Consider the following 20978-nt stretch of genomic DNA (forward strand, 5'->3'; position numbering starts at 1 on the left):
TTACGAATCTTTATCAGGGATTTTTCCATTCGAATTTTTGCGATCGATAGAGAGACAACTCGAGCGATCTACGTAAAATAATTTTTTTTTTTCCTTAATTTCATCGAAATCACGAAATTTTTATTTCGCTCGATGATTATTATTTTTCTTTTCGTTTTTCCGCTTCGACCAATCCGCGATTCTTTACAAATGATGTTACGAATCTTTACCAGGGATTTTTCCATTCGAATTTTTACGATCGATAGAGAGACAACTCGAGCGATCTACGTAAAATAATTTTTTTTTCCTTAATTTCATCAAAATCACGAAATTTTCATTTCGCTCGATGATTATTTTTTTTTTTTTTCGTTCTTCCGCTTCGACCAATCCGCGATTCTTTACAAATGTTACGAATCTTTATCAGGGATTTTTCCATTCGAATTTTTACGATCGATAGAGAGACAACTCGAGCGATCTACGTAAAATAATTTTTTTTCCCTTAATTTCATCAAAATCACGAAATTTTCATTTCGCTCGATGATTATTTTTTTTTTTTTTTCGTTCTTCCGCTTCGACCAATCCGCGATTCTTTCCAAATGATGTTACGAATCTTTACCAGGGATTTTTCCATTCGAATTTTTGCGATCGATAGAGAGACAACTCGAGCGATCTACGTAAAATAATTTTTTTTTTTCCTTAATTTCATCGAAATCACGAATTTTTCATTTCGTTCGATGATTATTTTTTTTTTTTTCGTTTTTCCACTTCGACCAATCCGCGATTCTTTCCAAATGATGTTACGAATCTTTATCAGGGATTTTTCCATTCGAATTTTTGCGATCGATGGAGAGAGAGAGAGAGAGAGAGAGAGAGAGAGAGAGAGAGAGAGAGAGAGAGAGAAAACGACAACTGAAGCGATCTACGTAAAATAATTTTTTTTTTTCCTTAATTTCGCTCGATGATTATTATTATTTTTTTTTTTTCCTTGTTAATCGGTAATGGAAACCTCGCGTCCCAGATACACGCGCCTTTTGAATTCGAGAAGAGGTATCGGGTCGACAATTTTTCGCCCGATTTCGATAGAAGAAAAAACACTCGCTCGAGCTGGGTGCGATCGAACGTTGGCACAAATTTACGTTTCGCTCGTCGAATAGAATAGCCTGCAGATACGCCGCGATCTTGCCGCTTAAAAAAGCGGGGCATATTCCGCGGAGAAATATCGAGCGAGAGCCATCAGCTTGACGAGTGTCGAGGTAGAGGGTGGAAAAGATTCTTCTCCGCGTTCCTTCTTTCTTTTTTCCTTTTCTCCTTTTTCTCTTCCCTTCCCTCTTCCGTTTCATCCATCCGAGTATTTAAAAAAAAAAAAAAAAAAAAAAAAAAAGAAAAAGAGGAGCTCCTCGAGGACGGTGGAGGCGTGTTAATTGGCAAGGATCGGTGATTGCGAGGTGAAATCAAGGATTCGGACGTATAATAATATTTTTCCTCATTAAAGTACGATCTTCCCAAAATCCCTCAATTTTCCCAACTTATGGATAATAAATCGAGTCAGAATTGTTATTATCAATACAAGAGCACGAGCGCATAAAACTTTGACAGACGTGATTATAGATTAGATTCGAATAAAAAAAGAAGAGAAGGAAAGCTGAAAAGTAATTTTCCTTTTATATCTATTAATATAAGTGTTGTTATAGAAATATAACTGTTTTATATTCCATTCTCAAGAATAGAATTTGTACTCCTATGCATCACGCGTACAACTCGCTTTGGTAGACAATTCTCGAATAGATCCGTCGGATTTATTTCCGTACGAAAAAAGAAAATAATTAAATTAATAAAAAATTCGAATCGAAACGAAATCTAGTGCAAATTTTCTTGGAGGAGGCGAGTATCGAGCGAAAGCTATCAGCTTGACGAGTATCGTGAATAGTTCTCCTTCTTCTTCTTCTTCTCTCTCTCTCTCTCCCTCCCTTCCTTCGTTTCATCCATCCAAGTGTTTAAAAAAAAAAAAAAAAATCGCCGTTCTCTCGATTCGACGATTACGATTCGAATCGAAACGAAATCTAGTGCAAATTTTCTTGGAGGAAAATTCTCTCTCCCTCCCTTCCTTCGTTTCATCCATCCAAGTGTTTAAAAAAAAAAAAAAAAAAAAAAAAAACTTCTCCTCGATTCGACGATTACGATTCGAATCGAAACGAAATCTAATGCAAATTTTCTTGGAGGAAAATTCTCTCTCCCTCCCTTCCTTCGTTTCATCCATCCAAGTGTTTAAAAAAAAAAAAAAAAATCGCCGTTCTCTCGATTCGACGATTACGATTCGAATCGAAACGAAATCTAGTGCAAATTTTCTTGGAGGAAAATTCTCTCTCCCTCCCTTCCTTCGTTTCATCCATCCAAGTGTTTAAAAAAAAAAAGAAAAAAAAAAAAAAACTTCTCCTCGATTCGAAAAAGTCGTGTTAAAGGCGTATTAAAGGGGAACGTGTTAATTAGCAAGGACGGTGATTGCGAATCAAATCCGCTCGTTCTCGTTTCCATCCTCCTCCTCCACTCCTATTCGCGGCCAGACAAATTCATTTCGCGGCGAACAATAACGCGTTGAATTCATCGAGTGAGTGAGCGAGTGAAATCGTGATTCGGATAGAAAAGGACGAAAGGTGAAGAAGAAGAAGAAGAAGAAGAAGAAGAAGAAGAAAATGAAATTTAACCGGATATGGAACAACGGTGAAACGGTTTTGCTCTCGATCGTTCCAAATCCATTCGATTAACTCGAGAGAAATGAGAACAAAACACCGTTGGATTCAAAGCGAATCGAGACGCAAGGAGAGGAGGATATCGTCGTTGCAATAACGCGCGCCATTGTTCGACCTGCACACTCGCGAGAATATTTTCTCCTGTATTCGAACTTTGTAACTCGACCTTGGAATTTTTTCTCGATTCTCGAGAGAAGAGGATACTTGGCGAGGAACGAGTGATGGAAGAATACGAGAATATTATATAACGATTGTTTGCATTCCCGTTATTTTTTATTTTCATGAGGCTGGTATCCAAGAATACTTGATTTTGAGTTTAGAAATCATCTTCGAATAAATTAGATGCATCTTTTTTCTTCTTCTCTCGTTTCTTCAAATCGGTCAAACCAATGCCTCTTAACGACGCTTCATTCGTCGTACTCTCCCCCCCCCCCATCCCCCACCCATTTGGGAACATCAACATTGCGTCACAAAGCGTTATTGTTCCATTCTTCTCTAAAGTCAAGGAAAAATTGAAAAAGGCGAGTAAGATCATCTATATTTCAACATCTATATCCTTTCTTGTAGGAGGGGGGGGGGGGAGAGGGGATATTTGTATGGAAATGAATCAAAATAAAGGGGAAGAAAGAAAGGGAAACGGCAAGTTTATTTCCTCGAGAAGTACATTTGAAATCGATTTTGAGGGAGGGTTAGATCGGATCGGTTATAGGAGAAAGAATAGAGAAAACGATCGTCGAATGATCTCTCTCTTTCTGCTGTGATTTTTATTGATTGGCAAATTCATCAGTTCGAAATACAATCGAGATATGTATATACAAATATATACAACGCCGATCTTGCTCCTCCTTGGAGGAAGCATTTTCACGAGTGTGTGCGCTGCATCGTCTATCCTTTAAATAAGCATTAAATTCGAATATTCGTAGTGTTTCTTTTTTTTTCTTTTTTTTCTTTTTTTCTTTTTTTCTTTTTTTTTTCCTTTGCTTCGAAAGTAAAGCGGAGAAACGTATCGTAGTCGATCGATAGTTAGATATTCATTTGGGTGGATATAAAAATTGTATAAAAAGGAGAGAGAGAGAGAGAGAGAGAGAAATAACAAAGTGACGAGTAAGGGGGATCGGAAAAGTAGGGCGATTAAAGCAATTACTTAAATTAAACGTAAGAAGGACGAAAAAAAAAAAGAAAAAAACGGACGAAAACTTTCTTATCATTCGGGGACTAGAAAACGTTTATTCGACTCGTTACTTTTTCGCTAAAGCTTAACGAGCTTGCTTGTATTATACGTGCTGTGTGTCTGCTAGCTTGCGATCTCTTCCTTCCTTCTTTTTATCCCTCGCAATGCGTCTTATTGAATATATCTTATAGAGCTTATCTTATTAGCCTACGCGACTACTACACTTACGATACGTATCGATATGGATAAGAATACGATCCCGTTTCACGATCGTTAGACGGAGAATATTTCGATTTTATATATATATATATCCCCCACCCCCCTCTTCGAAAAATGGCAGTCTTCGACAAAGTTCTTGGCAGTGATTTTTTTTGCAGAGATGAAAATAATCGTTGTTTAAAGAACGAAAGAAAAAAAAAAAAAAAAATCACTTCCCCTCCCTCTACAATGTGATTACTCATCGAGGAAAGGTGTTCGAAATCTCGTTTTATCAGCAATTCTTACTCGACGAAAAATTTTTTCGAAAGAGAAAATTGTTCGTGAATCAAGGAATCACGCGGGGAAGAATAAATTATTAATTTAAAGAAAGTTGTGGAGGCGGCGTCGAGGTCGGTCGGAGGACGGTCAGTTGGCCTCGCCTAGGCATTCCTCGACGATCTTCTCGAGCTGGCCGTTGTTGAACTCCCTGCTCGACTTCTCGCTCGAGGACGGGGAGGAGGAGGCGGGCGGGCCGGCCTCCTGCAAAAGGCCCTTCTTCAGGACGATTAGGTACCCCTAGCTCTGCACCGTGTCCGTCATGTACTCCTCGTGCAACGCCAACAAGTGTCGGGGCACGTCCAACGCTGTGTGCAAGGTGACGGTGACCCCGCGGTTCAGGCTCACCGCCGGGTAGAACACGCCGTAGAGGTCGCGGAACGCGATCCCTCCCTGGGGCTGGTCGTTGACGAAGAAGCGCAGGGTGTGGGTGGTGTCCAGGTCGAGGAGCACGCCCACCGTCGAGCCCTGCTGCACCCCGCCTTCGGTCCTCTGCGCGTGGCCGCCACCGTGCATGAACCAAGAACGCTGCCGATCTATATACATGCTCCAACCCTTGTCGTCCTTGCCTGCGATAAATTCTTGGTGAAGAAGAGGTTGGAAATGATTTCGAGGAAATTTTCAGGGCGTAATAACGCGAGAATTAAACCAAGCTACACCATTTGTCCATTGTTCGCTTCGTACGGAGGAGAAGTAAAAACCAATCTCATCTCTCGAAACTTTGAAAATTTAATATTGACTGTACATGAACTCGATCCGATTTATTTATCGAAAAAAAGATCGAATAGAATCACCTGTCGGCAACTGAATTAATTGATTTGTTCGCCTGAAAATTTTCGAAAGAAAAAAAAGAGAGGAGGAAGAGGAAAAAGTTGTATCAGCATACGTATTTACTCACCGAGCATTCGATCCCGCGACACCTCGGCCCTTGCTATGCCGAAGGCGGGATCGGTGTCCGCGTGATAACGATCGATCGTTAATTCCCAATAATGAACGCCCCGCGAAAATCCAACGCTGGAAAGGACAACTCGGTGCTCGTAACCCTCGCAGGATGCGCTCATCGCGTCCTCGGAAATTGACACCTCCTGCGGTATGCCGGATGCCCCGGTCGCCCACGAGAACCACGCCACTGTCGAGCAAAGCGATCCCTCGGTAAATAAATCGATCGATCGATGCTTGGAGGCGGCGCAAACCGTTTCTATTGTTCTCGAATGACGAAATCGAGTGGATAAACTCGACCGTGATTCCGTGTATGTATCGGAAGCTAAATCCGAGAACCGGAAACACCATCCATTGGCTACTGTTACGCGAATCCCGTAATAACGTTCTTTCTTATATATGTATATATAAGTTATAGGGATACAACGAGGCTATTGTCGGCTATCTAATTTTCTTCTCGCGATTTATCATTGCTACGAATCTGCCACACGTGAAATTGCTCGATGACGAGTTTCCCCAAATTTAATTTAATTTCTCGTTGCTACGGATCGATGAATAGATTGGTTATATATCGTAATATTTTTCTCCGTGATATAATAAAAGAAACTCGTTTCCTTTTATTCTCGCGACACGAGTCACGGATCGGCTCGGTATCGTAACGTTTCTCTCCATGTTATAAGAATATAACGCCGAATTATCGGCTACCAGGATCTAATCTAATTTTACTTTCCCTACGAATCGACGAACAGATCGGCTATATATTGTACCTATATATCGCAATGCAAATTCTGTGACATTTTTCTTCGTGTTATTACAAGGATGTAATGAGACTCATTTCCTTTTATTCCGTAGCGACACGTTGCTACGGATCAATGTATCGTAGATTGGTTATATATATTCTACTTGTATCGTAACGTTTTTGTCCATGTTATAAGGATATGACGAGACCCGCTTCCTTTTATTCTCGTTGCTACGGATCGATAAATAGACCGACTATATATTCTGCATGTATCGTAACGTATCGTAACGTTTTTGTCCATGTTGTAAGGATATAATGAGACCCGTTTCCTTTTATTCTCGTTGTTAGGGATCAATAAATAGACCGACTATATATTCTGCATGTATCGTAAGGTATCGTAACGTTTTTGTCCATGTTATAAGGACATGATGAGACCCGTTTTCTTTTATTCTCGTTGCTATGATAAATTGATTAACTATATATTCTACCTGTATCGTAACGTATCGTAAGGTATCGTAAGGTATCGTAACGTTTTTGTCCATGTTGTAAGGATATGATGAGACCCGTTTCCTTTTACTCTCGTTGCTACGGATCGATAAATAGACCGACTATATATTCTGCATGTATCGTAACGTATCGTAACGTTTTTGTCCATGTTGTAAGGACATGATGAGACCCGCTTCCTTTTATTCTCGTTGCTATGGATCGATAAATAGACGGACTATATATTCTGCATGTATCGTAACGTATCGTAAGGTATCGTAACGTTTTTGTCCATGTTGTAAGGATATAATGACACCCGTTTCCTTTTATTCTCGTTGCTAGGGATCGATAAATAGACCGACTATATATTCTGCATGTATCGTAAGGTATCGTAACGTTTTTGTCCATGTTATAAGGACATGATGAGACCCGTTTCCTTTTATTCTCGTTGCTACGGATCGATAAATAGACCGACTATATATTCTGCATGTATCGTAACGTATCGTAAGGTATCGTAACGTTTTTGTCCATGTTGTAAGGATATGACGAGTCCCGTTTCCTTTTATTCTCGTTGCTAGGGATCGATAAATAGACCGACTATACACTCTGCATGTATCGTAAGGTATCGTAAGGTATCGTAACGTTTTTGTCCATGTTATAAGGATACAACGAGATGCGTTTGCCCAAATTGTCGGCTACGACGAATCTAATTTTATTCTCGCCGCTTATTGTTGCAGGTCGATAAATATATCGTACCTGTATCGTAATGTTTTTCTCCATATTGTAAGGATATAACGAGACCCGTTTCCTTTTATTCTCGTTGCTACGGATCGATAAATAGACCGACTACGATACATTCTACTTGTATCGTAATCTTTTTCTCCATGCTAGAAGGATATAACGAGACCCGTTTCCTTTTATTCTCGTTGCTACGGATCGATAAATAGATCGGTCATATATTGTACCTGTATCTTAACATTTATCTTCACGTTATAAGGATATAACGAGACCCGTTTCCTTTTATTCTCGCGACACGAATCGACGAATCGCAGACGTTTCTCTCCACGTTACAAGGATGCAACGAGACGCGTTTCGACGTATCTAATTTTATTCTCGCCGCTCATTGCTACGGATCGATAAACAGATTGGCTATATATCGTGTCGTAACGTTTCTCTCCACAAGAATACGCGTTTCCCCAAATTGTCGAATCTAATTTCGTTCTCGCTACGCAGATCGATGAATCGTCGATCGCCATGCTTTTATTTTTCCCTCGCTTCACTCCCCTCCACTCGGTCGAGGAAAATACTCGGGAGAGGCCGCGGAGAGACTCACCCTCGGCTGTCTGGAGGCCGATCAACTCGGAATACTCTCCTTCCCCGGCGCTGTTGAACGCCCTCACCCTGGCGTTGTACAGAGAGTTGAAATGCAATCCGTCCACGGTGCAGATCGTCTCCCGACCGCAGTACACCTCCTGATCAAACACACGACGGAACGATTAATTCGGCTGCTCCACACGCGCTTTGCCTCCAACTTTGCTCCTCGCCCAATTCGTTCGATCCAATTTACTATTTATATATATGTATATATATTAGTCGATCGAACTTCAAAATCCATCCAAAGTTTCGATTCGATTCTCTCTCTCTCTCTCTCCTTTTCGTGGAAGCAAAACGTTTCTTCCTCGTTCGAAAAAACGCTGGTTTACCCTGAATTCACCGCCGCATCCATCGTCCAATTCCAACAAGTATCCCTCGATGGCGGGCCCCCTTTGACCGGCACACCCAACAATTCCGTGACCAGGTGGTGGTTGCCAGGCGACTGTCACGCTGTTGTTCTCCGCGCTGCACTCTTCCGGTATCAATATCGGCGCTCCAGGGGCTGAAGGAAAGAAACGAGCAGGTAAACGAGAGAAAGTAGAAATGGAATGGTGGAAGAGAGAGAGGAAAGGAAGGCGGGCAAAAGGCGCTCGAATCATCGAGATATATTTTTAATCATCGTTTCGAAGGCGCACCTATTCGATAGTTTGTGATACCGGTTGATAGAGGCGAAAATAATCATGGAATCATCCTCCCTCGAGTCGAGTTGAGAGAATAACCGTTCTCTCCGACTCTTGTATTTTTTTTTTTTTTTTTCTTCTTTTTTTTCCCCCCAATCTTTGCGGCGAGCGAAACAAAACCTCGGGAAACTGTTCAAACTGTTCGCAGGTACGCCTCAGAGACACGTTTCCTCGATAAAACTTTTCTCTCAAACTTTCGTCCCAATATCCGGGAATACATATCTTCTCCTTCTTTTTTTACAAAGAAATAAAAAGCGGTGTACGACATCGTCTTTCGTTCGAATTTGTTCCGTGGAAAAAGAAGAAGAAAGAGATATAGCGATAAAGAAGAGGGGGGGGAGGGGAAAAAAGAAATTTCTACAATACTTTCGATCTCGAAGAGTTACCTGCGATCGGGAATCGCTCCTCTCCTTCCGACGCTGCGTCCAACATGAGGCAATCGTTTACATTCCATCAATAATTAACAAAACGGATTTTCGTTCGAGCCGATCGACAAACTGTAGGAGATATCGATCGTCCAATTCGAGAAGCACGTTCGATTCTCCTCCGTTTGCCTATTTTTTTCTTTTTTTTTTTTTTTTTTCTTTAACCAAAGAACGAAGAGGGAAGAACGAAGATCGACGAGCGAATATGTTGAATATAACGATAACAGAGAAAAAGGGCGGCGAGAAAAAGAAAGAGAGCTTACGTTTCAACTGAACAAAGGTAAGTTGATCGATAGCGCGTCGCAACGGTTTGTCGTCCAGGGTGAGATCGAGCAACGGGAGGCGGGCAATTTCTTGCACCCCCTCGGCGCCGCCCCAAGAGCCGGCGGCGGTGGCCGCGCGGACCGAGAGCATGCCGCCGATCTGGAGGAAGGCCGCGCTGTCGTTCTCCTTCAGCGCCTCGATGCAGAAGGTGAGGAGAGCGGTGGTCGCCTGCAGGTGGGACGCGCATCTCGCCACTTGGTCCCTCAACGAGCGCACCCTCGCCTCCCTGGTCTGCCTGGCTGCCTCGATCAGCCTGCACTTCCTCGCCTGCAAAACGCTCACCAAGTTCGCCACCCTGTCCTCCACCTCCTCCTCCAGGGCGACGCACTCCTCCTGCCGACACACGCGTGGTTCAAACGCGCGTCGCTCGTTTACGGCACTACTCCTCGAGAAAGGGCGGAGGAAGAAGGACGAGGTGAAATTTAAAAAGGGCGTCCAAGATAAATAAATACTCACGTGCACTTTGTCAGTCATCCCTTTCAACCTCTGAATGAATTCCGTGGTCGACCGAGCTCTTTCCGACAGTTGTTGCAAATTTTGCGAGAGCTCCGTCTGCAATCGAAGAAAAGATTCCATATTTTACTATCCTCTTTCTCTCGCGATGTCGCGAGGCGAATCATTGTTGTTGCTGGATGAACCGAACGATTCTTTCGATGTGAACGCGAGTGAATTTTCAAAGTGTTATCGATTCGTGCGCGCCGATCTTTCGAATATAGGCGAGTGTGTGTGTGTGTGTGTGTGTGGTTCACGTCGGGGAGTAATTAAGTTACTTCTCTCGAATTAGCCGCAACTTCGTCCTACCTAATTTTCGCAGTTTTACTCCTTAACTTTGGGGCGGAAATGGATGATTGGCGCGTCGTCGTGTAACCATTGGCAAATTAGTTATGCAGATTCGTCACCGTTCTTCCCTTCCTTTCTAAATTGTCTACACTGATTATTCGAAAGAATAGTGGAAAGAAGATTTTTGATTATTGTTTCGCAGATTCGTTCTTTTCCATTCTAAATTGGCATTGTTCGACCAAATTTATTTTTATCACTTCGATAAAAGGTTATTGTTTTATTTCTATTTTTTAAATATTCGCCGATCGTTTCGTTCTTCCCTTTCTTTCTATTTTAAATTAGTATTAGCTATTCGATCGTCGAAAGGAGATTTTTGGCCGATTTTCGACTTTTATTTATTTCGCAGATTCGTCAACCATTCTGCTCTTCCCTTCCTTTCAATTTTTCTAAATCGCCTCTAACTATTCCAAATTTATCATTCGATCGTCGAAAAAACGTTTTTGACCGATTTTCGACTTTTCTTTTTTAAATCCGTTCTTCCCTCTCTTCCTATTCTAAATTGGCACTAACTTATTCGACGAAATTTATCATTCGAAAGAAAACTTTTGGCTTTTATTTCGCAGATATGTTAATCATTCTGCTCTCTCCTTCTATTTTAAGAAGATCGAAAGAAGATTTCTGGCCGATTTTCGACTATCGTTTTCTAAATTCGTCGATCGTCCAGTTTTTTTCTTTTTTTCTATTTTAAATTGACATTATTCGACGAAATTTATCATTCGAAGGAAGGATTTTTTGACTTTTCGACTTTTGTTAAATTCGTCGATCGTTCCATTCTCTCCTCTCTTCCTATTCTAACTATTCGACCAAATTTATTATTCCAAAGAGGACTTTTGGCTTTTATTTCGCAGATACGTCAATCATTCTGCTCTTCCCTCTCTTTCTATTTTAAATCGTCACCAACTATTCGACGAATATATTCGATCGTGGAAAGAAGATTTTTGGCCGATTTTCGACTTTTGTTTCTCAAATCCGTCAATCATTCTGCTCTTCCCTCTCTTTCCATTTCAAATCGTCACTAACTATTCGAAATTTATTATTCGATCGTTGGAAGAAGATTTTTGGCCGATTTTCGATTATTGTTTTCTAAATTCGTCGATCGTTCCGTTCTTTCCTTTCTTTTTATTTTAAATCGTCACCAACTATTCGACGAATATATTCGATCGTCGGAAGAAGATTTTTGGCCGATTTTCGATTACTGTTTTTTAAATCCGTTCCATTCTTCCATTCTTTCTTTCAATTTTAAATCGCCACTAATTATTCGAAATTTGTCATTCGATCATCGAAAGAAGGTTTTTGGCCGATTTTCAACTACTGTTTTTTAAATTCGTCGATCGTTCCATTCTTCCATTCTTTCTTTCAATTTTAAATCGCCACTAATTATTCGAAATTTATTATTCGATCGTTGGAAGAAGATTTTTGGCCGATTTTCAATTACTGTTTTTTAAATCCGTTCCATTCTTCCATTCTTTCTTTCAATTTTAAATCGCCACTAATTATTCGAAATTTATCATTCGATCGTCGAAAGAAGGTTTTTGGCCGATTTTCGATTATTGTTTTTTAAATCCGTTCCATTCTTCCATTCTTTCTTTCAATTTTAAATCGCCACTAATTATTCGAAATTTATCATTCGATCGTCGAAAGAAGGTTTTTGGCCGATTTTCGATTATTGTTTTCTAAATTCGTCGATCGTTCCGTTCTTTCCTTTCTTTCTATTTTAAATTGACATTATTCGACGAAATTTGTCATTCGATCGTCGAAAGAAGGTTTTTGGCCGATTTTCGACTACTGTTTTTTAAATTCGTCGATCGTTCCATTCTTCCATTCTTTCTTTCAATTTTAAATCGCCACTAATTATTCGAAATTTATTATTCGATCGTTGGAAGAAGATTTTTGGCCGATTTTCAATTACTGTTTTTTAAATCCGTTCCATTCTTCCATTCTTTCTTTCAATTTTAAATCGCCACTAATTATTCGAAATTTATCATTCGATCGTCGAAAGAAGGTTTTTGGCCGATTTTCGACTACTGTTTTTTAAATCCGTTCCATTCTTCCATTCTTTCTTTCAATTTTAAATCGCCACTAATTATTCGAAATTTATTATTCGATCGTCGAAAGAAGATTTTTGACCGATTTTCGACTACTGATTTTTAAATCCGTTCCATTCTTCCATTCTTTCTTTCTATTTTAAATTGACATTATTCGACGAAATTTGTCATTCGATCGTCGAAAGAAGATTTTTGGCCGATTTTCGATTATTGTTTTTTAAATTCGTCGATCGTTCCGTTCTTTCCTTTCTTTCTATTTTAAATTGACATTATTCGACGAAATTTATCATTCGATCGTCGAAAGAAGATTTTTGGTCGATTTTCGACTATTTTTTCGTATTCGATTCGGGCGAGGTATGGAGAGGACGGGCCAGATGCGTGATATCGCTCTCGTTAATTAAGAGGCTTGATCGAATCTCGTTCGCCCGCTCTTGTAAGTAATTGCAACAGTCGAGGGTGCGCTTGGATCGATTCTCGAGGAGCATTCTCGAGAAAAGAGAATGCTCCTCGATCCACGCATCGTGCACTTACCCTCGGCTACTTACGATCCACCTTTACAATCATTATTCATCTCTTCTATTGCCATTTTCCCTGCCTTCCTTCCAAATCGTACAAACACACGTTTTCCACTCTCCAAAGCCTCGCTCTGACAATTGAAAATCGCGATACAATTCGTTTCTCGGACGGATGAAAACCTGTTTCTGCATCATTCTGCCGTTCATCTATCGCGAAACCTTCGAGTCGAAAGATCGCGCGCCGCTTGCTTTAATCCAGACGCGTCGCGATGCGTTAAATTAAAATCGGGTCGTCGACCGCGCGCCCCGTCTTTTTCTCCGCAAATCACGATGCACCGCATTCTCATCAAACGATGACAACACGCCCTCCTTTTCATCTCCCTTTCATTCTTCTGTTCCGCCTCGAACACCACGAAGAAACGAGACAAACGGACAAAATCTAATATACGATCGATCGTGTTTTCGAGTCGAGAAGAAATGTCGAAAACGAGAAAATGTATCACCTGTAACGAACGAACAAAATCTAATATTTATATACGATCGATCGAATTTTCGAGTCGAGAAGAAATGTCGAAAACGAGAAAATGTATCGTTTATAACGAACGAACAAAATCTAATATTATATATACGATCGATCGAATTTTCGAGTCGAGCAGAAATATCGAAGACGAGAAAATATATCACTGTAACGAACGAATAAAATTTAATATACGATCGATCGAGTTTTCGAGTCGAGAAGAAATATCGAAAACGAGAAAATGATCCATCTAAAATACGTATAAACGAACGAACGAAAATCTAATGTATATATATCGATCGAGTTTTCGAATCGAACAGAAATATCACTTTAACGAACGAACAAAATCTAATATACGATCGATCGAGTTTTCGAGAAGAAATATCGAAAACGAGAAAATGATCCATCTAAAATACGTGTAAACGAACGAACGAAAATCTAATGTATATATATCGATCGAGTTTTCGAGTCGAGCAAAAATATCGAAAACGAGAAAATATATCACCTGTAACGAACGAACAAAATCTAATATTATATATACGATCGATCGAATTTTCGAGTCGAGAAGAAATGTCGAAAACGAGAAAATGTATCGTTTATAACGAACGAACAAAGTCTAATATTATATATACGATCGATCGAATTTTCGAGTCGAGCAGAAATATCGAAGACGAGAAAATATATCACTTGTAACGAACGAACAAAATTTAATATACGATCGATCGAATTTTCGAGTCGAGAAGAAATGTCGAAAACGGCGATGGGAAAATTTCGATGAAACGGGACGGAAGAAAGGCTATAGGGGGACGTCGATTATTATGCTGATATAAAACTGATCGATGTACTACTGGATAGATGGATGGATAGAAAGCATGGACGAAAGCGTCTCTCGTTTGAAAATAACGTTCCAGATGTTTCGAGCGTGGCGCGAGGAGGAGAATGACGCTTTCGGCTCGAATCGATCGTGGCCGCCAGACCACGACGACTGCTGCTCGGCTCAGACGTGCCACGTTCACGCGACAAATAGAAGCAGAGCCAAGCTTTAATTCGTTCTTCTCGACTTCGAACGACAACTCGTACGAATGGATCTCGATTAACCGATCTCGATTGATCGAATCATCGCCTCGATACAACGAAAACGTTGGCATCGAAGGCGGCAGCTGCCTTTTCACTCACTGCTCCCAATAACCTCTCCCTACTACTACTGCTGCTGCTGCTGCTGCTGCTGCTATTACTTTCTATCGCGTTTCGAAGAGTCGTTTGGCAAAATCGCGATCATGCGTGATGAATTCGAGCGAACTGGTTCTCTCGTAAATATCGCGGATATTTTGGAAAAAAAATTTTCGAATCCAATATCTGCTCGAAAAATCTTTCCTCGAGCAATTTTCTCGCAAATCTTCTCTCTCGGTATGAATATTTAATACCACCGGCTATTTCGTCCAAAGTATTTTCCATTCTTTCGTTTCGAGACGTCCTCCGCCGCGCCAAATGTTAACTCTGTCGTGTATAATCGAGTCACGTAGATTTCTTAAGTCGGAAAGCTTGTCGAACGCGAGGAAAAAGGATTTTCTTCCCCCTCTTTTGGAAATTCCATTGTTGCGGAAGCCGTTACATTTCGCTAATAATATTCGACGACGTGAAATGGTGGAGGAACTTGGTGGAACGATTGAAATTGGAAAAGCTCGTGTAACTGTCGACGAAATTTAAAAACTCGGGTAAAAAATTCGGAATAATAATACTTTTAATCAGAAAAGTGGCGGATAACCGGCGAAGCGTGATTACGATGCACTCTACGTGGTGGTGTATCGCGGTGATAAGAAAGGGACGAACCCCTCTTGTGGGGCTGCTGACCCGACAAACCTACGAGCCCGTGTTGTACACAAACTCGGAAACGAGCGGCGGATCGATTCAGAGAAATTATTATAACGAAATTATAATAACGATTATTATAACGAAAATATATAGGAGAGAAAGAGAAATATGAGATAAATTTAAGAAATTCACAGCCACGTGTTTGCCGAACCCAAGTCTCTCTAATCGGCCATTCTTTACAGCCCGGCACGCGCACCGTGTATAGCAGCAGTACCGCACACTTTCGTATCGGTCCCTGCCCTTAAACAGTGACTCACTCTCGTTCCGTCTCCTCTCCGTCCCACCTACTTTTTCGTTCCACGCACGATATTAATTATTACTACGATATTCCACGATGTCAAAGAAATTCTAACGCGAATAATCTCGAAACAAACTTCCATCTTCCCCTCCCCTCCATTTGTCCACGAAGACATCTCGAAATCCGAAAGCGAAAGATTTGCGAGGCGCGCGAGCGACGGTATTTTTAGAGGATGAAAGGAAAGGATGAAGGAGACGGGGCGGCCACGGCTTCGTCGTTGTTAGACCATAACACCGCCGCCCGTTCTTCCCTCCTCCTCCCCGATGAGAAATGTCTCGCACCGAATGGTTTTTATCAAATTTATTCGACCAAAAAACCGCCTATCGAGCCGTGGACAAACGGCTGCGAGGGGAACAGAGTGGGGAGGAAGGGCACAGAGAAAGGGGGAGCCGGGGGAGAGAGAGAGAGGGGAGGAAAAGAGCAACTTATCGACTTGGCTAGGGTGCATTTTCCATCGTTAAATTCGAAACGAAACAAGCTGGGTCAGCTGGAGGGAAAGCAAAGAGCGAGTAACGGGGATAGAGAAGAAAGAAAGAGAAGGTCTAGGGCAGAGGGGGTGAAGGGGGAGGAGGAGGAGGAGATGTTCGCGCCACGGCACATTTCGTGCGTAACGGCACTATGTAACGAGACGCGCGTTTTCGTCCTTGCATATACCTTCCCATCACCCTAACCGCGCACTTATCACACCGATCGAGCCGCCATAAATATCTAAGACATCCTACAGATGTATATCTATACCGAGTACAATTATACTGATGAATTCACTGGCCGAATTCACTCCTAGAATTTCACGTGTATCATTATTATTAAAATAAAAATGATTTAAAACGATGATAGCACAAAAACGGAAAAGAAAAATGTGTCAAATGTCTGTTACCAGAATATTTGGATTATTCTCTTTGAATATTATTGAATATTATCTCTTATTTCGATCGATGCAATATAACCGAAGAGAAAAGTTTCGAAACGAAGAAGATATCGGAGATGGAATTTTGTAAGAAAGATAGGAAATAGGTCATAGATAGCGAAGGAAAAATAATGATTTTCGAACGATAAATAAAAAAGTTTGATCTAAAATTTTGTTTCACTTATTTACTTTCGTTAAATTAACGAAATCGTGCTTATCGTGCGCCATGAAATACCACCGCGTGAATCAACGCGAATCCAATCTCGTTTATTTTCATATTTTATAAATCGTGAGAAAAGCTCGAATTCCAATAACGAGCACGTGTGTATTCCAAGATCATCTCGTGCGTACTCTTTCGCAGTAGGCGTCCACGCGGGCGTATATACCTTTTGTTTATTTACCGATGCGAGGACTCATACGAGGAGTATCAAAGGCTGGCACTGTTTCAAGAACTATTTTCGTTTGTAGGCTCTCGCGTCCTCGTTGCACTTTCCGTTTCCCCTATATTTTCGCCTCGTAATTCTCTTCTACAGCGATCCCCAGTTCGCCTTTTAACGACATTCAGGCGTAGCCGCGTTCGTGAATTTTTGCGGCCAGAATTTTCCATAAAAATTCCTCGGTGTTTCTTTCAAGCGCGATACGATTTCCGTTTTCTGTCCGATCGAATTTCTAGCGTGCCAATAGGCCTCCTCCATCGGCCATCTGTCAACCAACCCAATTCTCCCTCTTCATCCTTGTCGCGTATGTATACGCAATACGTACTCTTTCAACTTTCACCGCGTTCGTTTGGAACGAACGTTTTATCGTTGAATTCTCTAAGCAGAGATTAAAAAACAAGCTTCTTTTCTCTCTATTTTCACGCGGTAGCGTTTATCCGATAACTTATCGTATAATCGACGAATTTTCATCGACCAGATTATCCAGACCAGGTAAAATCAAATTCATTATGTAATGGCAAGTGTTGCGACAAATATTGACTTTGATCGAGGAAACGAACTACGAAGATAATCGTATCCGCTATATATAAAGCGCACAACTTGAACGAAACAATGTCGCCTCGTTGATTAATTCTCGCATCGCTTCGAGGTGTTATATCAAAAGCACGAGATTCATATTGAGACGAAACTTGGACGAGGAACGGAACTTAGTTTAAACGGTGTTGAAAGACGATATTCGTTTCCAAAGCAGTTTTAATTTGAGTTCGTTAAATCGTGTCACGAGGAAGATAAAAAAAAAAAGGAAAGGAAAGAAAAAGAGCGATGAAAGAAGGCAACCACGCTCGTAACCACAACCGTAACCACAGCGGTATTAACGAAGATACGGATGACCGTTTTGGTCTTTTGCTCGAGAATTCATCACCCGTTCCGTATATCGTGCTCGACAGCCAACAGACCGGCTAGTCGAGCATATGAAAGCCGGTCTTACGTTGTGTCCCGGGCTGACGCCATTTTCCAACAAGTTTCCATTTATGGAACCTAATGGTACGCGACCCGTCTAAAAGGTCTCGCGATTCTCTTTCGGCCAAAGCATCGATCTTTCGAATTTCCACGAGTTTCCATTTCTCTGAAGCTATCACTCTCGTTCGAAACTCGTCCACTGTCTTCTACCTTGTCGATAAAACGATCGTTCAACTCCGCCTCGAAATATTACTACGAAAATATTGACTTTGGCAAATACTCTCGAAGAGGTGTTGACCACCGATAACAATGATGGTGTGGAGGGGATGGCGTGAGAAACGGGACGAGTTGTCGCGAAAGAATATGAGGATAGAATCGAACGTCGAGGGGGAGAAAATATAATAAGAACACTTGTCGAGAACACGGTGCGCCGTTCCAATTTCTACTATGCTCTCGATTGTACACGGAAAGGCCACGTGGACGTCCTCTTTTCTACAGATTCATCGAGCCCCTTTCTCGTTTTAAAGGCGTCGAACAATACGAATTTTACGCTCCCATGCGGCAAGCCGGATGCGTTGCTTTTTATCGCGATCACGATTAATCGTGAACAATTAATCGTGGAAACATATTTTTCTAAAGCGTAAGAAAAAGGTATAAGCCGAGCGAAATGCTAAGCTTTCGATTAATCCTACGATTCTAATAAATTTCAATTTCGTTGTATCACGTTGTAACTTACAATTATTAAACAAAAAGGAAGGAAAGCTACGTTGAATTTGAAAACAGCTAAACAACTCGGTGTAATTTTAGATAACGAGAAATTATATAATTTTAGTAGATCTATAATTAGGAAATTACCGATACGATGACGTTTTCAGGGAAAGCACAGGAGATACGTAAAAACATTCGCGTCGTAAATACGAAATCTATCGTTGATTTAAAACTTTTTCTCCATCTTTTTCTTACTCTAAATCTCGGTTGTTGATCTCTAGTCAAGTATAAAAATATACACCAAAAATAATCACAACGATTTTCGAGTGATGACGTGAATGACGGTAGAACCAGTTTCGTCAAGGTCACCGATAAATCTCTCCTTCGATCGAACCAGATTATTACCGAATAATCCGTAAAAAAAAAAAAACGATCGACCTTTCATCGATCTTTGCTGACCGCGATAAATAAAATTAAACAAAAATAAAAATATTAAAAACACTCACCTTTTGAGCTTTGCAAGCCGCTGCCAATGGGAGCACGTCGTGCGGATGAGCTGCATGGCGATCTCGAAGACAAAGAGCGCATATCGCGATCTTGCAAAGAGCGCAGTAAAGGGTCAACGGTTCGCCGTTATGATCGGCACAGAGAGGCGTAGTTTCCGCGTTCGAACCGCGAGCACCTCTACCTCCTCCATTCGATTGCCAGCTGCCTCGAGGCGGGCCCAAGTTATGCGTCGCCAAAGGTCCCCTCTTTGGATGACACGATTCTCTGCACGCGTCGCAATACAGAACCTGAAACACGTATTCGCATATCTCTTTATAAACTATATAACATATTTATTTCTATTTTACCGAAAAATTTGTAGATTGCGTACAATTTACTATTATACATAATCATTTGAGATACGATAGTTTTCTTCTAATTACAATCTAGAAAAATAGGAAAGGAAAAAGAGAAATAAGATAAAGAGGCAAGCGTTTACTGACCTCGCACTGTTCGCAGGCGACGGTAGCGTCCCGGGGTTCGGCTTCACACATTTGACATTGCAGTCTCGTGTTTCTCGATTCTTGATATTTTTCTACGATATGTTGCATCGCCCTGTACTTGGGTAAATTGTGAGCTCCTCCTTCGTCAAAATAAACAGTCTTCTGACAAACAGGACAGGAGAGGCATAAAGTGCCGCCTGATGGTGGAAAACCTCCGTTTCCGGGTGTGCCGACATAGCTTCCTGGTCGCGAGCTAGTTGATGTGCTGCTGCACACTACACCAGAATCCGTTTCGGAAAGAATCGAAAGTTTATCCGCTTCCTGATCAGATCCCGGTGCATTCGACGAGTCAGTCGTCGATTCTGGAGGTGAATCCGGTGGTGCTTGCAGATTAACCGCGCATGCAAGGCAAAGGGCATGCCAGCATGGTAATAGCACCGGTTCAACGAACAATTCTTTACAACAAGGGCATCGTAACTCGTCCTCCATCCTCACGACTCGTCACGACGAGAAACTCGTCGCGCGCGCGCTTCGCGCCTTCTACTTCACCGACGACCTCGACCGTCCGACTCTCTTCCAACCGATCCTGGCTCTCCTCTTTCTCTCTCTTCCTTATTTCAATCCTATTTTTTTCTTTCCTAATTCTTTCAATCGTTTGCGCTACGCCTTCTTCTTATAATTTTTTTTTTCAACATACCTTTCGTTCCACGCCTAGTATAATATTATATCTGTCTATTCTTCGCTAATATTTCTCTTTCAAGTTTTTTGTAATAATAACGGAACGAAAATGACAACGTATGCTTATTCACTATTCGTTCGCGGAGAAAAGTAGAAATTTTATTTCGATAATGCTTTCACGACTCATTCGTCACGATTATGAACCATTATATGGATACATTCTCAAATCAAATCATCATATTCATTTGTACAAATCATTTTGATCAATTTAATCTCTTCTCTTGATTGATTATCCTTCGCCTATGGATTGCACATGCATCACATTTGTAAAAATTGTAAAAATATCGACTTTACATTGTTCGCTGCTCTAGTTTGCAAGAGACGCCCCAATGCAACTCGTATCTTTTTCTTCTCAACTAAGCCTATTTGTTACGTTTAACAGTTAAACTATTATTATGATTACACGATTCACTCTTGAAAATATATATGTGTGCGTAAATTTATCACTTCGTTTCAGTTTCGTAAATACCGGCATAACAAATTCACCATACGACATTCACTGTAGAACGTCACCGAGTTGACTGACTCCCGACGCTGAAGTACTTTCGCGCATCACAACTGCGCACCATGGCTCAGGGCCGACTCTCTCCACTTACCACCCGACCTTCATAATAAAATATTTATTTTTCATTATGTTACGTCTCTTTTATATTTATCTATTTTCTATATTATGTATATTTATGTATATATATTATACGTTATATATTTCGATGAAATTGCACCATTAATATTATTAAATTTTTACATAATATTATAA

The 20978-nt window shown here is 41.0% G+C and overlaps 1 protein-coding gene across 2 annotated transcripts; it reads right to left on the minus strand.

Annotated features, from left to right (window-relative positions):
- Positions 1–3471: 3471 nt before the first annotated feature.
- Positions 3472–20738, minus strand: Trim9 (E3 ubiquitin-protein ligase Trim9). Of its 2 annotated transcripts, XM_003689949.4 has the most exons (9): positions 19484–20738; positions 19001–19288; positions 9852–9947; positions 9335–9728; positions 9033–9065; positions 8296–8468; positions 7926–8064; positions 5330–5560; positions 3472–5000 (listed from the first exon to the last, which is right to left on the minus strand). In XM_003689949.4, the coding sequence occupies exons 1-9, from the start codon at positions 19970–19972 to the stop codon at positions 4672–4674; spliced, it is 2172 nt and encodes a 723-aa protein (XP_003689997.1). In that variant the 5' UTR covers positions 19973–20738; the 3' UTR covers positions 3472–4671. The 2 variants fall into 2 exon arrangements, with proteins under 2 accessions (XP_003689997.1, XP_003689996.1); XM_003689948.4 differs by lacking the exon at positions 9033–9065.
- Positions 20739–20978: the final 240 nt, after the last annotated feature.

This window comes from Apis florea, unplaced genomic scaffold, assembly GCF_048593485.1.
Source record: "Apis florea isolate Af1SG1 unplaced genomic scaffold, ASM4859348v1 contig_2293_pilon, whole genome shotgun sequence".
Classification (NCBI taxonomy): domain Eukaryota; kingdom Metazoa; phylum Arthropoda; class Insecta; order Hymenoptera; family Apidae; genus Apis; species Apis florea.

Bases quoted from the DNA above. Each gene is read 5' to 3' on its own strand.
- Trim9 (XM_003689949.4), bottom strand. From the start codon at position 19,972: ATGGAGGACGAGTTACGATGCCCTTGTTGTAAAGAATTGTTCGTTGAA. The intron at 9,729-9,851 runs GTGAGTATTTAT...GTGTGTCGGCAG, and splicing joins GGATGACTGACAAAGTGCAC to GAGGAGTGCGTCGCCCTGGA. The intron at 9,066-9,334 runs GTAAGCTCTCTT...TGTTGGACGCAG, and splicing joins TACCTTTGTTCAGTTGAAAC to CGTCGGAAGGAGAGGAGCGA.